The sequence below is a fragment of the Pleurodeles waltl genome, chromosome 7 (genome assembly GCF_031143425.1).
Source record: "Pleurodeles waltl isolate 20211129_DDA chromosome 7, aPleWal1.hap1.20221129, whole genome shotgun sequence".
In the NCBI taxonomy this organism is placed as follows: Eukaryota; Metazoa; Chordata; class Amphibia; order Caudata; family Salamandridae; genus Pleurodeles; species Pleurodeles waltl.
Genome location: NC_090446.1, coordinates 777,907,280 through 777,925,243, shown reverse-complemented (window position 1 = coordinate 777,925,243; position 17,964 = coordinate 777,907,280). Strand labels below are relative to the sequence as shown.

General features: G+C 44.2%; 1 protein-coding gene across 2 annotated transcripts in view; it reads right to left on the bottom strand.

The window, feature by feature from the left end:
• GFPT2 (glutamine-fructose-6-phosphate transaminase 2) overlaps positions 1–17,639 on the bottom strand; it is a 92,986-nt gene extending 75,347 nt beyond the window's left edge. For both annotated transcript variants that reach the window (XM_069199290.1, XM_069199291.1), the window contains exon 1: positions 17,504–17,639. In XM_069199290.1, coding sequence (XP_069055391.1) covers positions 17,504–17,510 — 7 coding nt within the window. In that variant the 5' untranslated portion in view covers positions 17,511–17,639. The remainder of the gene's footprint in view (positions 1–17,503) is intronic.
• Between the last annotated feature and the right edge of the window lie 325 nt (positions 17,640–17,964).

Below are 17,964 nucleotides of genomic sequence, written 5' to 3'. Positions count from 1 at the left end.
CAGGTGGCTAATGCAAATGAGGGATGAGAATCCCAAAGTGTTGAAGTGGCCCATCTCCCTACAGAGAACGGACTTGATAGTGGAAAACCACTCTGGAATAGAACAGGTCAATGCTGAAGGTCTGTCCAGGTTTTTCCACCATAGAGAGAAGAACTCCCAGGAGACTGGGTTGTTCTCCTCACTTTCAGCTGTAGGGACATGTGTAAGACATGGCATCCTTGGTGAGGGTTCTCCCCTAACATTTTGCCTTCAAACCTACTGTTTAGCTGACTTTGCTTTTGCTGACTTTAGGACTCTGCACACTTTACCACTGATAACTAGTGTAAATTATTTCTGCTCCTGCCTTAAAAAACCCAATTGGCCGATTTAATTTATTTGTAAGCCCCTACTAAAGTAACATTACATGTGCCCAGCACCTGTAAATTAACTGCTTCTATTTTGCCTGCAGCACTGATTGTGCCACCCACTTAAGTAGTCCTTTATACATATGTCAGACATGCCATTGCATCCAGCGTGTGCAGTTTTAAACTTCCATTTCTACCTGGCAAAATAAACCTTTTGCCAGGCCCAAACCTTCCTTTCAAATACATATGCCATACCTAAGGTAGGCCCTGAGCTGCCCAGAGGGCAGAGTGCAGTGTAGTTAAAAAGTTGGACATATACTTTTACGTTTTATATGTCCTGGAAGTTAAATTCGTTATTCATTACTGTTAGACTTGTCATCCTTGGCGTGGTCTCCCCTAACTTTTTGCATCTGTTTCCCAGGATGTTGAGGTGTGCTGGATGCTGTTTTTAGGGTCGGGCCAGCGTCGCATGCGCTTGCGCATGCATATCGCTTGCGAGCCGCTTTAGTAGTTAGAAAAGGTCTCGGAGCCCCGTCCATGTCACGTCAGTGTCTTTCATTGGTTCGTGGGATTGCCTTTTAAAATCTGCTTGCTTTCATTAGTGGAAGGCATGCATACGTCATGCCTTTTCCGTGGTTAGCCCTCCTCAAGCGCAGTGACCAAGTACTGAAAACATAAGAGGCTTGCTGTTTTCCACCCGGTTTGTTGACTACTTGTTATTATCTTTTTTCACAGTGCGTTCTCGCTTGGCAGACGTCGAGCGCTTTGCATGACATTGACACTGTTACATAGTTAATTGCACGTTTGCCGGTTACGTAGATAATGGCACTTTTGCCGATAGGTTTCACTATGAGTGAATTGTAGCAGTGCGATCGTGCTCATTTTTTCCATTTAATGTGGCAAGAAAAGTCCGGTTGGGAGTTTACAACTGCTAATAGTTCTAACTTGTTTGAAACTTATTTTCCCCTTTGCCAATATAGTTCTCCCCTCTCCCCATAACTCTTATCTCTTGTTTCCTTTCCTTATGACATCTCTTTCGGCCACTATATGATCTTCCCCGCAGGCAGGGAGGGAGTCTGAAGAAGCGGTGGTGAGATCAGGTTACAGGGGCACGAGGCTAGTGAAGTGCCCCTTCATTTCTGTTGCTGTGCCGCACCTTTACATTTTTCTTAGCCTTTCTCATTGCTCAAATGCATGTCACCTGCTGATAGCTGTATGCTTCCCTCATCTTCCTTGCTTTATTTTTGATCGGGAAAAAGTGTTACTCATAGCTGTTCAAATGTTACTTATAACATTCACATTTTCAAATGTTACTCGAAATTACTCTGAAATCATGCTGATGTCCCACAAGACAATCTGAAACCTTGGCTGCTCTGCTGACACATTCCTCCTGTTCAGATGATCAGATGAAACCAGTGAGTGCTTAAGCGTTTATTACAGACATGCAAACTCCCTTTAGGTGGCACTGCCAATTATTTGATGAACAAACACTGATGCTTCACAGATAAAACAAACTACAAAGACATTCTTCACCTCTGAAGCGCTGTTATGGGACTGGCAAATACCATTCAGTAGATGATGTCCCAAACTAAGGGAAAGATATGTTTAACGATAAGTTCTATTTCATATAGTTCAATGTACCACAATTGTGGGTGTATCTCTGCATCAAAATTGCATTCATCTTTTTTCTGCACATGTTTAAGCGTCTTTTACTTTGTGGCAAGCCTAGCGCCAATGACCCCAACTGAGAGCAAAACTAGCAACTTGCTTGTGATGTGTATTGTCTTGGAAAGTCAGGGTATTAGCAGGGCATATTTATTGATCTGCAAATTGTTCCCCTGACAGTGGACTAGTGGTTAAGAATAGATGAGATGCTGACATATGCCATCTTGGTATAGCTGGGATCAGTGTTTTAAGTGGGATTCTCTGCATCTTCTAACTACTTCCCATGCACATACTTTCCAACTTTCATTATTCCATGAATCTGAACCTTTGTGTTTCCCTCTGATCATTCTTTGGCCTTCCTTGTGCATTTATCATTTTTCCTACTTTGCTACTTCGTCCACCTCTCTCCTCTCCTCTGTATTTCAGTTTTTTCCCTCTTACATTCTCTTCTGTCTTTTTTTTATTGCCCCTCTTCACTTGCTACTTTCCATTATTTCCTTTATTTCTTCTATATGCCCCTACTTTCTATCCCCTCTGTCTCTTCACTATACCTTTCCAGTCTTCTTTGTATGTTTCTAGCCTCCTCTTTTCCTCAGTCCTTCTATCTTCCGGACATTTCATTTGATCTTCATGTAGTTCTCCATTCTTCAGTGCATCTCTTTATGATCTCTCCTCAGTTTCCCTTTATCTCACATTTATTTCCTTAATCTCTCCACCCCTTTCATTCGCTCACATTCTTCACTGTAGTGTTTCTCACTTTGAAGCGTCTCTGCTGCCTGAGCTGTCTCAGTGAGCTCAAAGAGCTGTAATAAAAAGGAAATGTCCAAGTACTGCAGCCTAAAGTATTAAAATTATGCACTGCTTAGCCTATCCTCCCTCTTTCCTCCTGCTTCATTTTTTTATTTTAATACTTTGCGCGATAACGCAGCAGCTTCACATTGCTACTGGACTGCTCACTTCCCCACTTCTTATTACTCCCGGCACTCTCCTTCCCACACACCAACTGCCCCTCTTATCTTTCTCTCTCTCACACTGCCACTTGAACCTCTCATCTCACAATACCACTGCTCTCTCTCATCCCTCCCTTACATTACCATTCTCCTCTCTATACTGCCTACTAACACAGGCTACCTAACTGTACCTTCTCACGCTGTGCACTGGTCCACCTTTCCTCATCCCCCTTCCCCTTCTCCCTCTATCGCTCTCTCTTTTACCCTCTCTTTCCTGTCTATCTCGCTCTCACTATCCCGCCTCACTAATATTCCACTACAGCACACATAATTCCATGACACACCACAAACATCTGCTACACTACAAAACAAATAGGTAAAAACATTATCATTTTACAATGCCAATAGCTCTAACTCTCACAGATGCGAGACTCATTGCATTGCAAATGCTTGTTGCTGTTTTTGTTACTCTGGGCACTTTTACCACTGCTATCCAGTGCTAAAGTTCAAGTGCTCCTATGTAAAATGCATGTGTAATTGGCTTTCCATGATTGGCATATTTGATTTACTAGTAAGTCCCTAGTACAATACACTATAGGTGCCCAGGGCCTGTAAATCAAATGCTACTAGTGGGCCTGCAGCACTGCTTGTGCCACCTACATTATTAGCTCTGTAAACATGGCTCAGACCTGCCACTGCAGTGTCTGTAAGTGCAGATTTAACTGCAAATTCGACTTTGCAAGTGTACACACTTGCCGTGTCTAAACCTTTCCCTTTACTGACACGTAAGACACCCCTAAGGTAGGCTCTAGGTAGCCCCATGGGCAGGGTGCAGTGTATGTTTAAGGTAGGACACATACTAATGTTTTTATAAGTTCTGACAGTTAAATACTGCCACATTTGTTTTTCACTGTTGCAAGGCCTATCCCCCTCATAGGTTAACATGGGGGCTGCCTTTAAATCTGATTAAAGCGTAGATCCCCTTGGGGAGCAGATAGACATGTGGAGTTTGGGGTCTCTGAACAATTTAAAAATACATCTTTTAGTGAAGCTGGTTTTGAGATGGTGTGTTTGAAAATGCCACTTTTAGATAGTAGGCATTTTCTTGCTTAAACCATTCTGTGACTCTGCCAGTTTGTGGATTCCCTGTCTGGGTTAGTTTGACAGTTGGGCTGTTTGCACCTCTCTCTAGACAGTGACACAAAGGGAGCTGGGGTTTAGTCTGCATATCCTGATGAGTCATCTGTGTTAGGAGGGAATGGAGGGGTGGTCACTCACACCTGAAAGGGCTGTCCCTGCCCTCACAGAATGCAGTCTCCAACCCCCTGGTGTGTGTCTGGTGCCTGGCCTGGGCAAGGCAGGATCTCACAAACAGGAGAGACTTTCCTTTGAAATAGGCCTACTTTTAAGGCAGAAAGGGGTATAAGAAGAGCACCCAAAACCCCTGAAAATTATATTACCTCTGGAATCAAGAGGAACCACTGTCAAGGAGAAGAGCTAAGGAGCTGAGGAGCTGATGACAAGTGCTGCCCTGCCTGTGACTGTGCTTTGTGGAGCTATCCTGCAGTTGCTGCTTCTGCCTGTGAAAGTTGACAAAAACTGGACTTTGTTGTGCATTCCTGCTTGTGAACAATCTCCAAAGGCTTGAACTGAGCTTGCCTTCTATTTTTGAAGTCTCAGGGCCATCAAAGACTTCCCCTGCCAGCACCTGGACTCTCTGCTGAGACTCCTGCCCTGCCAAGTGGTGCCCTACACAGTTTCTGGGCCCTTGAAAGGTGAAGCTGGCAAAGACTGGAAATCCATGCACAGACTGCCATGCAGGGAAATTTTCGACACTATCTGTGACACGGCTGATAATCGTCATGCCGCCGGCTTCGCAGCTGAAATCAACGCTCCACCTGCATTGCGGCTGGAAGATCGACGCAACGCAGATGGAGAAATGACACACAACACATGCTAACAGAGGCTGATAACGATGCATACCCCAAGCAGTGCGGTTTTGTGATACCATGCAACCGGATTTTCAATGCAACATCGCTGGGCACGGAAAAACAACTCAAAGCCTGCCCGGATCGACGCATCACTCTCTTGCGGGAGAGAAGAAACAACACAAGCCAACCCAACTGGAGGAGGAACGACGCACAGTCTTGCTTGCGAGTGAGAAATTGACATATCGCTGGCTTTTTTTGACGCTCACTCACCCATGTGGCTTTATTTTGACGCTACCCAGGTACTTTTGTGCCCTAACAGCGTTCTCACTGTTTTCTAAAGGATTTAAGACTCTTATTCTTTTAAAATTCAGATCCTGACTTGTGTATGTTGGATTTCTGTCGTTTTGGTCTTGTTTGTTTAGATAAATATTACCTAATTTTCTAAACCTGTGTTTTGTCATTTTGTAGTGTTTTCACTGAGTTACTTTGTGTGTAGGTACAAATACTTTACACGTTGCTTCTGAAGTTGGACATCACTTGGACATCAAAAAGGCTGTGCCATAGCACCCTCACAAAGTGGTTATAACCAGGGGTTATAACTGGTCTTTTAAGGCCCCCATACAAGCTGGGGCTAGGACAGGGAGGAAAGGGATTCTTAACACATTGGGGAAGGGGGACTCTAGATGCTTTCTCTAGTTCAAAGTGGGCACCAGGCATAAATAAATATATATATATATGTATATATATATATATATATATATATATATATATATATATATATATATATATATATATATATATATAAACTTCTAGACCTGTGGACCCTGCCAGGAAGAAGCACTGCTGTGCTGATGAAAGGAGTGACATTCTGTGGAATGCTCTCTGAACGACTGTTGCTCTGCTGTGCTGCCCTCCTATCCTCCCACCTGGGTGGGAAGGACTAGGCCTGCATCTCAGAACCCAGGATCCCAGAGTAAATCTAAGGTCTAGTTGGCTAGCCTCCTAATCAGAAGCCTCAGGGAGCTTCTAAATACCTTGAACAAGCATCCAGACTCTGCCTTCTGTGAGTCCTGCCCTCCCAATAGGTACCGTTCAGTCTGGGCCCTTGAAAGTGAGCCTGAGGTTTCTCTGCCAGCCCATGAGTGGATCCAGCAAGATTAAAGCCTCTGCACTGCTGCGCACCACCTTTGCTGCTTGGCACATTGCCCTCAGAATCAATGTATCGCCTGCTGTGTGAACTTCCCTGATGGAAGGAGTTTGCATCGCCCATTGCAACCCATTGAAGTCAACGCATCTCCATGCAAGGGCATCGCCTGTCCAACTAAACTGCCACTATGCGCCACATCTCCATGCAAGAGCATTGCCTCGCACTTCACAGCAAAAGAAGAGGGAGGAAAGCTTTAAAAAAATAAAAAAAAGATGAGAGCGATAATAAAAGCAACCAATGGTAAGTAGTGTGTCTGTTGTATAACAACTGTGAGTTTTTGGTATGGTCATTAAGTGGCCTTCCACAAGTAGACAACTCAAAGTTGTCTGGTAGACAAAACTTTAAAATGCACACGTTTCCCTAATGTGTTGTGGGAAAACAGGCATTGCTGTTTTGTGGAAAGTGTTCCAGCTGTGACGCAGGAACACTTTTTGGTGAAATTTCTCACCAGTGCAGCAGGGAACTGTATACACAGTATTATAATAATAATAATACAGTCTTAAATGCCTACTTACATATGCTTTTCACAATAAGATGCCAGTCCTACTGCCTTCTGTGGAGGGATGGGCAGGAATAAGGCTTGGGAGGCTTGTCCGATTTGGTAATGATGTCTTTTATTAGCACTCCCAAGAGTAGGCAAAACCAAAGTACAGTTATAATGGATGTTGCAGAAGTAAAAAAAAAAAAAATGGAAAGTCGCCTTCTGGTGGGAATACTGAGAAGGCCCAATAAGGCAGATTGGATTTCCTATAATGGCTCCTCTGTGTTCTTCTGTTCCCAAGTTCATAGGGATAATGCCACCAGCACACTCCAGAAAGAGAATGCCCGATAAGTATTCAAAAATAAATATCTTGCCTCACCTCTTCCTTACTGATCTGGGTTTGGATTGGAAGTTCTCCTTCTTCTAAATTTCCCAGTGTCTCTTACTGTGATTATCCTGGGTAATGAAGCAACCCTATCCCTTCACCATTACACCCATGGTTTCTCCTTTATATAGGCACTTATTCTCAGGATTGTTGTATTAACTTTCTTTGTCAGACTCTTTCCTTGTGACAGCTTTTCCCACATCCTCACTGGATTTATTCATCTCATACATGCAAAATCCTATACCCCTTGGGGCTTACTCTTCATGCATGGGCTGGTAGTTTCAAGAAACATCTCAGCACAAACACAAAATAAATAGACAGAGGACAAGCAACGGCAAACAAAAGAACCAGTGTGCAATTATTCACCACTAGTATTTCAGCATCAAGCTCCCTTTCAGTCATCCGGGAAGCCAAAACACTCCTAGGTTGTGACATGCGAATCTGCAAACACTGTGGCTATCCACCAGTTCCTCAGACAAGGCACCCTCCACCCTACTCTCCTCGTCCATTGCTCCTTGTGCTCAATGGGCGACTGCCAGTGCGTCCTCCTTCGTCACCCTCGTGCTTGCCAAACTGTTAATCATTTATGTCTCCCCTTCTGTTGCACATGTAGCGCCAGTGCTATCGTGAGAGGGTGCTCCCTCATTTGCATGGGGGTTGGCTGCATACAAATCAGGGACTCACTTTGCTTCTGCGCCCGTGACATATTATGGATGGGGGCTAAGAGGCAAACAGGCCCTTAGGAGGAGTACTGATAGTGCACTGCCTAAGGAGAGCCCTCTGGAGGGGTAACGGGGGCCTCATGGACCCCTCACCTCAGACACCATCCTGCAGGTGGGTGCAGTCACACACTGCACCCACCTGCAGGAGTAACCCTGTTCCCTCTTTAAAGTGCAGGTGGATTACCACCTGTACTGTGAAACACAGACAGCAGCCGCTCTGGATTTCACAGTTTCATTTCTTCTATTGTTAGAGCTGTACACTTTCTGTCTGTTTGTAAGACGTTTTAATGATGTTATCGTTGTTCTGTTGTTTCTGGGGTAAGGTTACTGTGCTCTTCTGCTACTGAGCTGCACTGGTTAGGACTGTGTAAAGGAAAGGACTGAAACATCTCTCTATATACCATATATCTATTGCAAAAATACCAGTTTTCGGAAAGAGTATGCTGTGAAAATCGTATAGATATGTAGTGCCTTACAGTTACTTTTATACACCTGAAAGACACAGATTTCATAAATACTTTCTGTTCCCCAAAGATATCTACAGCATGCACATTAGCTAATTGTGCCATCTTATTCACATGCCTCGTGGCTCCTTCTCAGACATGATTCAAAAAGCTAAAACGTCCCAGGTAAAGGGAAAAGGAAGCAATGAGACTAAGAAAAGCGGGTAGTTACTGGAGAGTTAATGAATACAGCTCAGAAATACTGCCTTCCCACACCACGACCCGCGGGAGTGGTCTCGCTTTCTTTTCTCATGGTAATCCCCAATATATGGCCTAGCGAGGTGATCCGTTGCTGCCGCCACTAGTGTGCTGGAGGCAAAGAGTTCGAAACCAGGCATGGCAGACTCAGAGTGCCAACCTTCCGTGGACGGCGAACTGAGAGTCTTAAACTGGGTCACGGGAACATCTGCTAACTACAGAGTTTAGTAACAAAAGAAAAGCGGTATGGAGTTCTGGGTACAATAAAGCCATTTCACCCATGGAATTTCTTTTCGTTTCTGTCCAGAAAATAAAATGCTTGAATGACTGGGACGATACTTTCTAGCTAATGTTCATTGACACAACGTTGTATAGCCTGGGGTTGGGCGGGTGGGCCTGAACTCCGTATGCTGTTGGTTTTGAAGCATGCTTTTAATGTGTATGTTCTAATAACGATCCATGCCTCCTGAGTTCCATTGCTCTCACAATCATGTCTCTATTCTATGGTCATGGTCTCACACCAAAGTGTGCCTTCTGTGCTCCACTTCTCTCATCATAATGCATGTCTTCTGAGCATGTCCTGTCATGCGATGCTTAATCTCTGTGTTATACCACTCACTCTCCTAATGATGCACACCTGCATCACACTGCTCAAGCGATAAGCACACCTCCATGGGCTTCAGCGCCCGCGTAGTGGTAGTAATCGCTATATAAATGTTACAATGCAATACAATACTTGTACACTTCTCCTCTCACACCAATGAGCAGTGTCCATGATTTACACCCCTCCTACCAATGTGGTATATTCCACCTCTCACAATGCATGCTTTCAGTGCTCGCACTCGGGTACTAATGTATGGCTGCTACACCATCTCACATACCAATGCATGCCTTCCCAGTTAATGCTCTGATAATGTTGCACAGCATATGCTGATGATCTCATAGTGATGTATGTCCTCTATGCTCTCATAGCATGTACGCCTTCAAGAGATGCCCTCTCTGACAATGACGGATGTCTTCGAGGCTCATTTTCACATATTAGTGTAGGACTTCCTGCCCATGCTTGCAAACCGTTGTGTGCCCTCTGTTCTGATGCCTTCGGACACATTCTCTCCAGTGCTCACTGTTCCACTGGAACACACTGCACCTCACTGAAAAGGTCAAATAGGCTGAATCCGGCCTTAAATTGCTTGTCTTCCATTCAAAGAGGACCTGGCTTAGCAGTCAGGGTGGACTGTTCCTACTGGAGGTGGACCATGGCTGTTTTGAATATGCCTGGGTCTAATCTAAGGTGGCATGGTGGGTAGAAAAGCGATTGATCAAGATGCAGCCCCGAGTAATTACCAGTGGCTGAGATTAATGGAATCATTTCACCTATTACTTTTTTGTATTCCTCGTGCAGATGCACACATTCTGTACTCCCTCTCTCATATTAGTGTGTGCCTCTTATCTCCTACCTCTGTGTATTTTCTGTGCCCTTGCTCTCATTGGCTCTCCCGGACCAGTGTGTTGTTATATGCTCCAACACAACAATGACAAATCTGACAAAATAGCAGACAGCTAGCCTAGACATTGATGTTGTGAGCACAACAGATCATTAAATAGACTGATGGGTTGATATTATTCATATGTTTTACAGAGTGTGCATACCACTAACAATATAGTCTTTTGGCACCAGAAAAGATAAAGTACACACAAAGGCCAGTCCAGCAGCATCAAGTTTGGAAGCTGATGTGAAAAGGAAAGGTTTAACGAAACCAGTGAGTTTTACAATAGCGTTTTAAAAGACCTGGCTCTGTCAGGGTATAGATTGATCATACATTGGGACCACAAAGTCCACTGACGCTCAGCCATTGATAATTAATAAGCAAAAGAACCTATAGAAAGGTGACTGAGGGAGGCTTTTGGACTCAGGAAAGAAGGCTGCAGACTGTGCTGAGAGGGCCATTCTAATAAAGAGGAGGACTCTCAGGGAGCAACTCAATAACATAGATTTGGGAAGACAGTAACTTGGTCCTGCTTTCCCATAAAAAGGCAGGAAAGTCCTAAATAACTGATTGGCAGCCATTACTATCCAGGTAGCAGCTGCATAATGGAAGCAAGCGGGCAAATTTGTTAAGCGTCTGATGTATTGGGCAGTGACCCTTGGTCACAGTCACTTGACAGACACCCAGCTGATGCATGAGCGAGCAACAAAAGGTACCACAACATGTGCAACGGACGTTGACGGAAGATATCCCTAGGAAAGCTGTGCCATGCAAAAGATAAAGTATTCCAGCTTGCACATATTTGAAAAAAATGTTTACGCTGCAATGCTTTAAAGAAAAATTGTATTATTTGTTGAGTGCACAGCACGCATCATATAGGCTGAAAATTTGAATTATATCATGACAGGATTATTTAATAAGCTATGGGTAGTTGTTGAATTTTAGAACTATTCACTTGCTTGTCTTTTAGATCCCATCATCATTGCAGCTTCTCCACTGAGTCCACGTGTTGAAAAGTGCCAGTTGCCATTTTTGTATAATACGCTTTTGGAGTGGGGTTGTCATTGCCCAGTGGGATCTGTGTCAGCACCAATAAATTGATTACACAACATTCACAATAGACACAAGGCTGCACTTGTTATAATAAGGTCCTCGTAATGTGTAAAAAACAATGAAAGAAATGATGACATAGGTGTTTGATAAATGTGTTTTGGCACTCAGTGGGAAGTTTTGTAAGGGTAAACGATGTTCTCGAATTGTGAGTTGAATACCCAGAGTTTGAGCTGGTAAGGGTACTTTTTTGCACCCGGAATCATTGGTGGAGGGAAATCATGCAATCATCCAGCTTTGGCTGGCAAAACTTTCAAAGTGAATATGTGATGCATAAGCAAAAACTACAAAGTGATGCATGAAATGCTTGACCCAATCTTTAGCAATCTTTATAGTATATTAGTAATGTGTCCTAAACTGGTCACATTGGGTCGGATCACTATCTCATCCCTATTACTCTAAAGAGTGAAGAAGAAAAAACTTTTCATCCTCACACAAGGAAGCTAGACTGTTTCTGGTCAAAAGTAGCCCCTAATCATTGGGAATATACTCTTCAATCTACCCAACCACAGCTAGGAAATGATATCAGTGAGGCAGCTCCAAAATGTAATGATTGGATTACCTCCTCTTTAGATAACAATATTCCATTTAGGACTGATAAAACTGTTTGTCAGTCCAAACGAGCCCCATGGTTTAGTATCCATTTACAGGAACTGAAGAAAGAATGTAAACGCAAGGAAAGGCAGTAGAGAAATACATATACTACAAGCTGTAAATCAGAATACTAAGAAGCAGTAAAAAAGATATCAAAACTTTATCACAGAGGCGCATTCTGCCTTCTATAACTTACAAATGGATGTCATCTAATTCAGCTAAAGAAGTATTTAAGATAGTTAATTATTTGGCAAACCCAGGGCCAATAGACACCACTCCTGTGCAATCTGAGAACCACTGTAATGAACTGGCTATCGTCTTCTTTAAAAAAAAGTAAATGATATATATGCCCTGTTCATAGAAAGGGTGATACATCTAGAGGACTCGACAACTTGTACTAATGACAACCTGCCTGGTGAAAATGTCTCAGAATTTCCTCTTTTTAGGAAGGAAGATTTAGCAGGGATGAAAAAGTTAAATCTGGCTCTCCGCTGGACCCTGCACCACCTCCTGTACTTCTACAAGGTACTGGTTTAATTTTCTCTGTTTTAACAGAGTTGTTGTATCTCTCACTACAGAGAGGTGTAGTGCCTGCTCCTTGAAAACGTTATTGTAAGACCTTTATTTAAAAAAACATTGTTAGACCCTATATTAGTAGAAGATTATAGGCCAATAACCTTATCTCTGGGGATAAGTAAAACCTTAGAAAAACATGTTCAGGGGCATAGCTTAGTCGCTGAGATTCAGGGGTGTGAATCATAAATTTTCTGAGTAAAAAACTGTCTGCCGAAGGGTGAAGGGATGACTAAGGTTTGAGATACATTGTTTCCATGAGGAACAGGTTCATGCTGATTTGCATTAGGTGGGCCTCTGTCTAGGTTTCTGATTAAAAGTAGAATAGGTTAAAACCTTTTAGCCAAACAAGGGCATTGAGAGTAATTAACATAGGCATAGGAGACCCGACTCAGAGTCCCCAGACCCAATTCTGAAGCCAAGAATGCATTTATTTGGGGGCTGTCACACTTCAAAAACCCCTTCTGAAGCTATGCTCCTGAACATGTTAATCACTATCTTTCATCATTTTTGGAAAATCATGCTAGTTTCCATCCCAACCAGATGAATTTTAGGCCTGGATATGGTACAGAAACTGCGCTGTTAGCTATCATGGAAAAATTGAGAAAAATACATGACCATGGCAGCTCAGCAGCGTTAATTCTGCTGGATCTGGGTGCAGTTCTTGATACTGTTTCACACCCAGTATTTCTGCAGAGACTGAAGGAGACAAGTATTGTCAATCTTGCCTGGAACTGGTTTTCATTGTTCCTAATGGATAGGAGGTTCCAGGTATGTGAGAAGCTGTTGTATTTGAAGATTCACACTTTGAAGTGTGGAGTACCTTAGGGCTCATTTTTTAGCCCCACATTTTAAAATCTATATGTACTTTCACTGGCAGAAATCATTAAATCTCATGGCCTCTTAGTAGTGTCATATGCTGATGACACTTAGGGGGTCATTCTAACCCTGGCGGTAAAAACCGCCAGGGCGAATGACCGCGGTAGCACCGCCAACAGGCTGGCGGTGCACCACTGGGCATTCTGACCGCGGCGGTTCAGCCGCGGCCAGAAACGGAAAGTCGGCAGTGTCCCGCCGACTTTCCGCTGCCCTTGAGAATCCTCCATGGCGGCGGAGCGCGCTCCACCGCCATGGGGATTCTGACACCCCGTACCGCCATCCTGTTACCCGCCAGGAACAGGATGGCGGTAGGGGGTGCCGCGGGGCCCCTGGGGGCCCCTGCATTGCCCATGCCAATGGCATGGGCACTGCAGGGGCCCCCGTAAGAGGGCCCCAAAAGGAATTTCAGTGTCTGCCTAGCAGACACTGAAATTCGCGACGGGTGCTACTGCACCCGTCGTACTCCAGCAACTCCGCCGGCTCCATTCGGAGCCGGCTTCATCGTTGCTGGGTCTTTCCCGCTGTGCTGGCGGGCGGCCTTTTGGCGGTCGCCCGCCAGCACAGCGGGAAAGCCAGAATGGCCGCCGCGGTCTTGTGACCGCGGTGCGGTCATTTGGCGGTAACCGCATGGCGGGCGGCGACCGCCGCCCGCCGCGGTTAGAATCACCGCCTTAGATTGTAATCTCTCTCACACCGGATACAACTCTTAACTCAAATTAGCTTAATTTGTTTCTGAAATATGTGGCAGAATGGATGCCAGCTAATTGTCTCAAGCTAAATGGGGACAAAACAGAAGTTATGGTGGTTGGTAATGACTCCAATCTTTGGTTGTTGATATGCTGGCAGAATCCTTACGTAACCTTCCAACTCCAAAAAATACGGTTAAAATTTGGGCATTCGGCTGGACAACAAACTCACTTGGCAGCCAGTTGTTTTGGAATCTTGAGAATTCTCAGAAATGTTTAGAATGTCTACCTTTTTTCATCACTGACACTTGCGGTTCAGGAACTAGTTCTCTCCCATATAGACTTGGGGAGCTTGCTCCACCTCCCAGGTCCACAATATAGGATACAAAGACTGCAGGTGTTGCAAAATGCAGCTGCAACCCTCCTGCTAATGATGCCAAAACACATGCCAGTATCCTGCTCCTTAGCCTATCTTCACTGGCTACCAGTTAAACATAGGATAATCTTCTAAGTACTCTGCATGGCCCACGGAGCCTTATATAACAAAGGTCTTTGACCCCTTAGTCATTTGATACAACCTTATAATCCTAATTCAAAAGGCCAGGGCACTCGTATGAAATATGATACGAGTCTGTGCAGTTAGGTTCTTGGTCTTCGGAGAATCAATATATAATCCAAACAGAGTTAAAGTTCAGTGTCTTCATTCTTGTGCAAGGTTTTCATACATGTTCATCACATCAGAAAGATTCTATATGTGGTCATCAGGCCTTTTGAATCAGTTTGGTTTTTCCTATTGGAGAAACACTGGAGGTGCTGGGAGGACCCTCCGTTCGGGAGCACCGTATTTACTATCTATTGTTAAAGAAATGTTTTGGTGATATTCTGTTAGCGCCTATCCCTATTATTTTCCCCCCTTTTCTTCACAACCTTATAATCCTAATAAATCTCTGTGATCAACTGATTAGTATTAACGGGCAACCCCCAAGATCCAGAAATCTAGAAGTGGGGGCTGGTCTTGCTTATCTCGCACTCAGGCATTGGAATGCTTTGCCTGAGAAGATATTCAAAACTAAGGAGGAATTCAGTTTCAGAAAAGAATTAAAAACTTTGCTATTTGTTTGACCAGTTACATATGATCTTGATAACAGCTACATAGTACGGGGTGCCCATATGGGCCGTCAGGTGATTTATAAATAAATATAAACAGACTAGACTAGAAATAACATCAGCCACAGGCAATCACTCAAGTTGCATTCCAGTCCATCTTTTTTCACCCACCATGCCACTCTAGACAAAAGTGAGCCTTAGGCAAATCAATATCAAGTCTGCTGCTTGTGGGAACAGTCTGTCCCAAATTGCCAGGCTAGGGCCCCTCCACAATGCATCACAAACGACGCCAACCTGGTTTCGCCCTGGTTAGGGCTTGTCAGTAAGGTGTAACTTGAGTCCTATGGCACAGGGAACCCAGGTCTTGGCATGTCATTTGCAATAAGGGCATTAATGGCAACAACAAGGTGATGGATTGAATGTCTGAATTAATCTCAGCCACTAGCAAATGCTCATGGCTGTAATACATTCCATTGTTTTTCACCCACCATGCCACTCTAGACAAAGACCCCCTTTTTATCAAATCTGTATCGACCCTGCTCCTCGTGGGAACCATCTGTCACAGCAAGGTGACAGGTGGAATGCTTGCACCCTGAAGAGGGCTAACGGGGTCAAAATTGATCATGGGTGGCTAGAGTTCTGTTCCTGGCTCAGCAGTTTGGACGGACTGTTCCCATTGGAACAGGGCCAATGTCTGATTTGCATATGGCTGGGCCTACTCTGAGGTCGCATTGTGGAAAAAAAATGATTGGTGGGAACGCTCCCCGGGCGAGTTCCAGTGGTTAGACTATTTGTAAGCATTAATCCTATCACTTTTTGTGTTTGATCTAACTTTCTAAGTGGCCATAAGAATGGCCAGACATGGGTCCTGTGCTCACTTTGCCTGACTGAAATGGAGGACAATTGTCTTTGTTTTTACCGGCTTATGTACATGACATATTGTGCGCTATATCATCCTATCTTGCTGGGGGGTAATTCCTTTCCCAGAAATGTGAAAGTTTCTGTAACTTGTGCGAGCAAATATCACTATATTTACATGGATCGATGGTGCTCTCTTTCCAAGGCTAATGTTCTAGGTATGTACAGATAGGCCAAGACGAATTACTTTTGCTCCGTTCATTTTTCTAGGTGATAAAAACACTTCCATTGGCTTTGATTCCAACTTGCAAATACATTGACGAACCCTGCATTACAGAACTAAGAATGATAGCTGTGTGCTCTTACGTACATCACAAACAGTAAATCTCTGAAAGGCAGAGTCTTCTGTCCATCCTATAATGGAAAGTGTTAGGCACGCACTATGAGTTCCTCCTAATATGACACTGGAAGAGAAATGGAGCCAGAAAAGGACCTTCATAAGAGCCAAAGGATAGGTTTAGCTCAAGTTAATCAAGTGTCCAGTTTCATATAAGTTCACATTAAAGGCGGGACTGCTATGTCCATTACATTAAAGGTTCCTGGAACAACAGCGCTTTGTATTGATGGCGTCTAGTTTCAAGCACCACCATAAACGACGACTTTCTCTGCTCATGGACAACTTTCTCACCACTAAATTCAGACTTTCTTTAATTACATTTTAAATACTCTTAAAACCCTTCACACGTGCGTTGCACTCTTTAGCAGAAACCCAGTGTTCTAAATCGATCCACTGAAAAGATATCTTGCAAATGCAGCCCAATGGGTTAACATATTTGTGAATATCACTGCCAGTTAGGCATGCTTTAACAGACCTTCAGGGCAGAAAGAAACCCTGGTTTATATGTACCAGTCACTTACCACCAGCAACAATAAACACCACCCAGACTCGCATAGAGCATGTATGCAGAGGTATTGCAACAATAAACTCTAGAGCATTGGCCCTGTTCTGAAACGTTCAATTAGGTTAAGAGTCTTTCTAGAAAGCGCTACAACGCCTCGCCAGAGGCAGCAAGCGCTATATAAATGCAATTTCAATACAACGCAAAACTTGATTATGGGGTCAGCTATCCATCTGAAGGCCGTTTTACAGCCACGGTAAACGCCCCAATGCCCCTTCCACAGGAGATGGAGTGTCCACGGACACAGCCCGGGGCAGCAGCAGCCTGGAGACCCCACCCCCTTGCTCCCTCCATATGTAAGGCATTACAGCTCATCTGTCATTCGAGAGTCGGGTCACCCCTCGCCGCTGGCCCAGGGCTTGGGTTATTTATCACAAACACGGGAGAACCAACGTGAAAAGTACTTCCAGACTGGGCACAGCGCGTGCCTGGACCGAGCGCGCAGTCGGTCCTCGCGGGACGCATCGCTCTGCCAACGTCACGCCTCATCAACCACTGAATGCCCGTGACCGAAAAGAAACGCACGTTTATTTTAAATAAAAGTTCTGCCGGTGAACTTTTTCTCCTAGAAATAGTTTCACCAACATATCCCTCAAGCGCTGCAATGTTTCTCTCTTTCCAGGTCAAACGTAACGTGTTTCTACTTATTTAGCACTGACATTAATATAGAGAATAGGAGAATTTAGATCGCATTTACAATTTACATTTGTTACCCCATTAAGTGACAAGATCTTCTAAACGTATAACGCACGTTTTTCAAAGTATGTAAAATAACTGAATACCTTTTGGACCTCCCAGACCTGAAAAGCTAGTTTCCAGTATATATAGACAGAGTGTTATAAATATGCCGGTGTTTCCGCTTACCACACATTCTTGTACAGATGATCCTCCGTAGACGCAGCAGAAAGTTATGAAGACCAGGTGAGGCGTCTTGAATTGGCGCTGCTCTCGGCTAGGTTAAGCAATCCCAGTTCTGCGCGTCAGCTTTACTCATTCGTTCTTGAGGTAGGAGCCTTTATAGCAGAGCGACAAGTCTGACAGGGCTGGCTATCTCCCCATTGGTTGCCACGGGTTCCCATGGCAACCCGTTGGGCTCCGGTGTTGGCTCATTTTCTGGCAGCATCACTGTAACTAAACCCCCCTTGCTTGTGTGAGTTCGGCTTTGAGGCTTTCACAGTTTACAGATTTGTGTCCGAGTTCTCTTATTGCGCAAGCATAAGATAAGAAAGAATAGGCCCTTTCTGCACAGAGAGCCTCGCGGTTTTCAGTTTGTAATCTTTTCAGCATTTGCTTTTGTGAAACTAGTTTCAATATACCGACCTCGG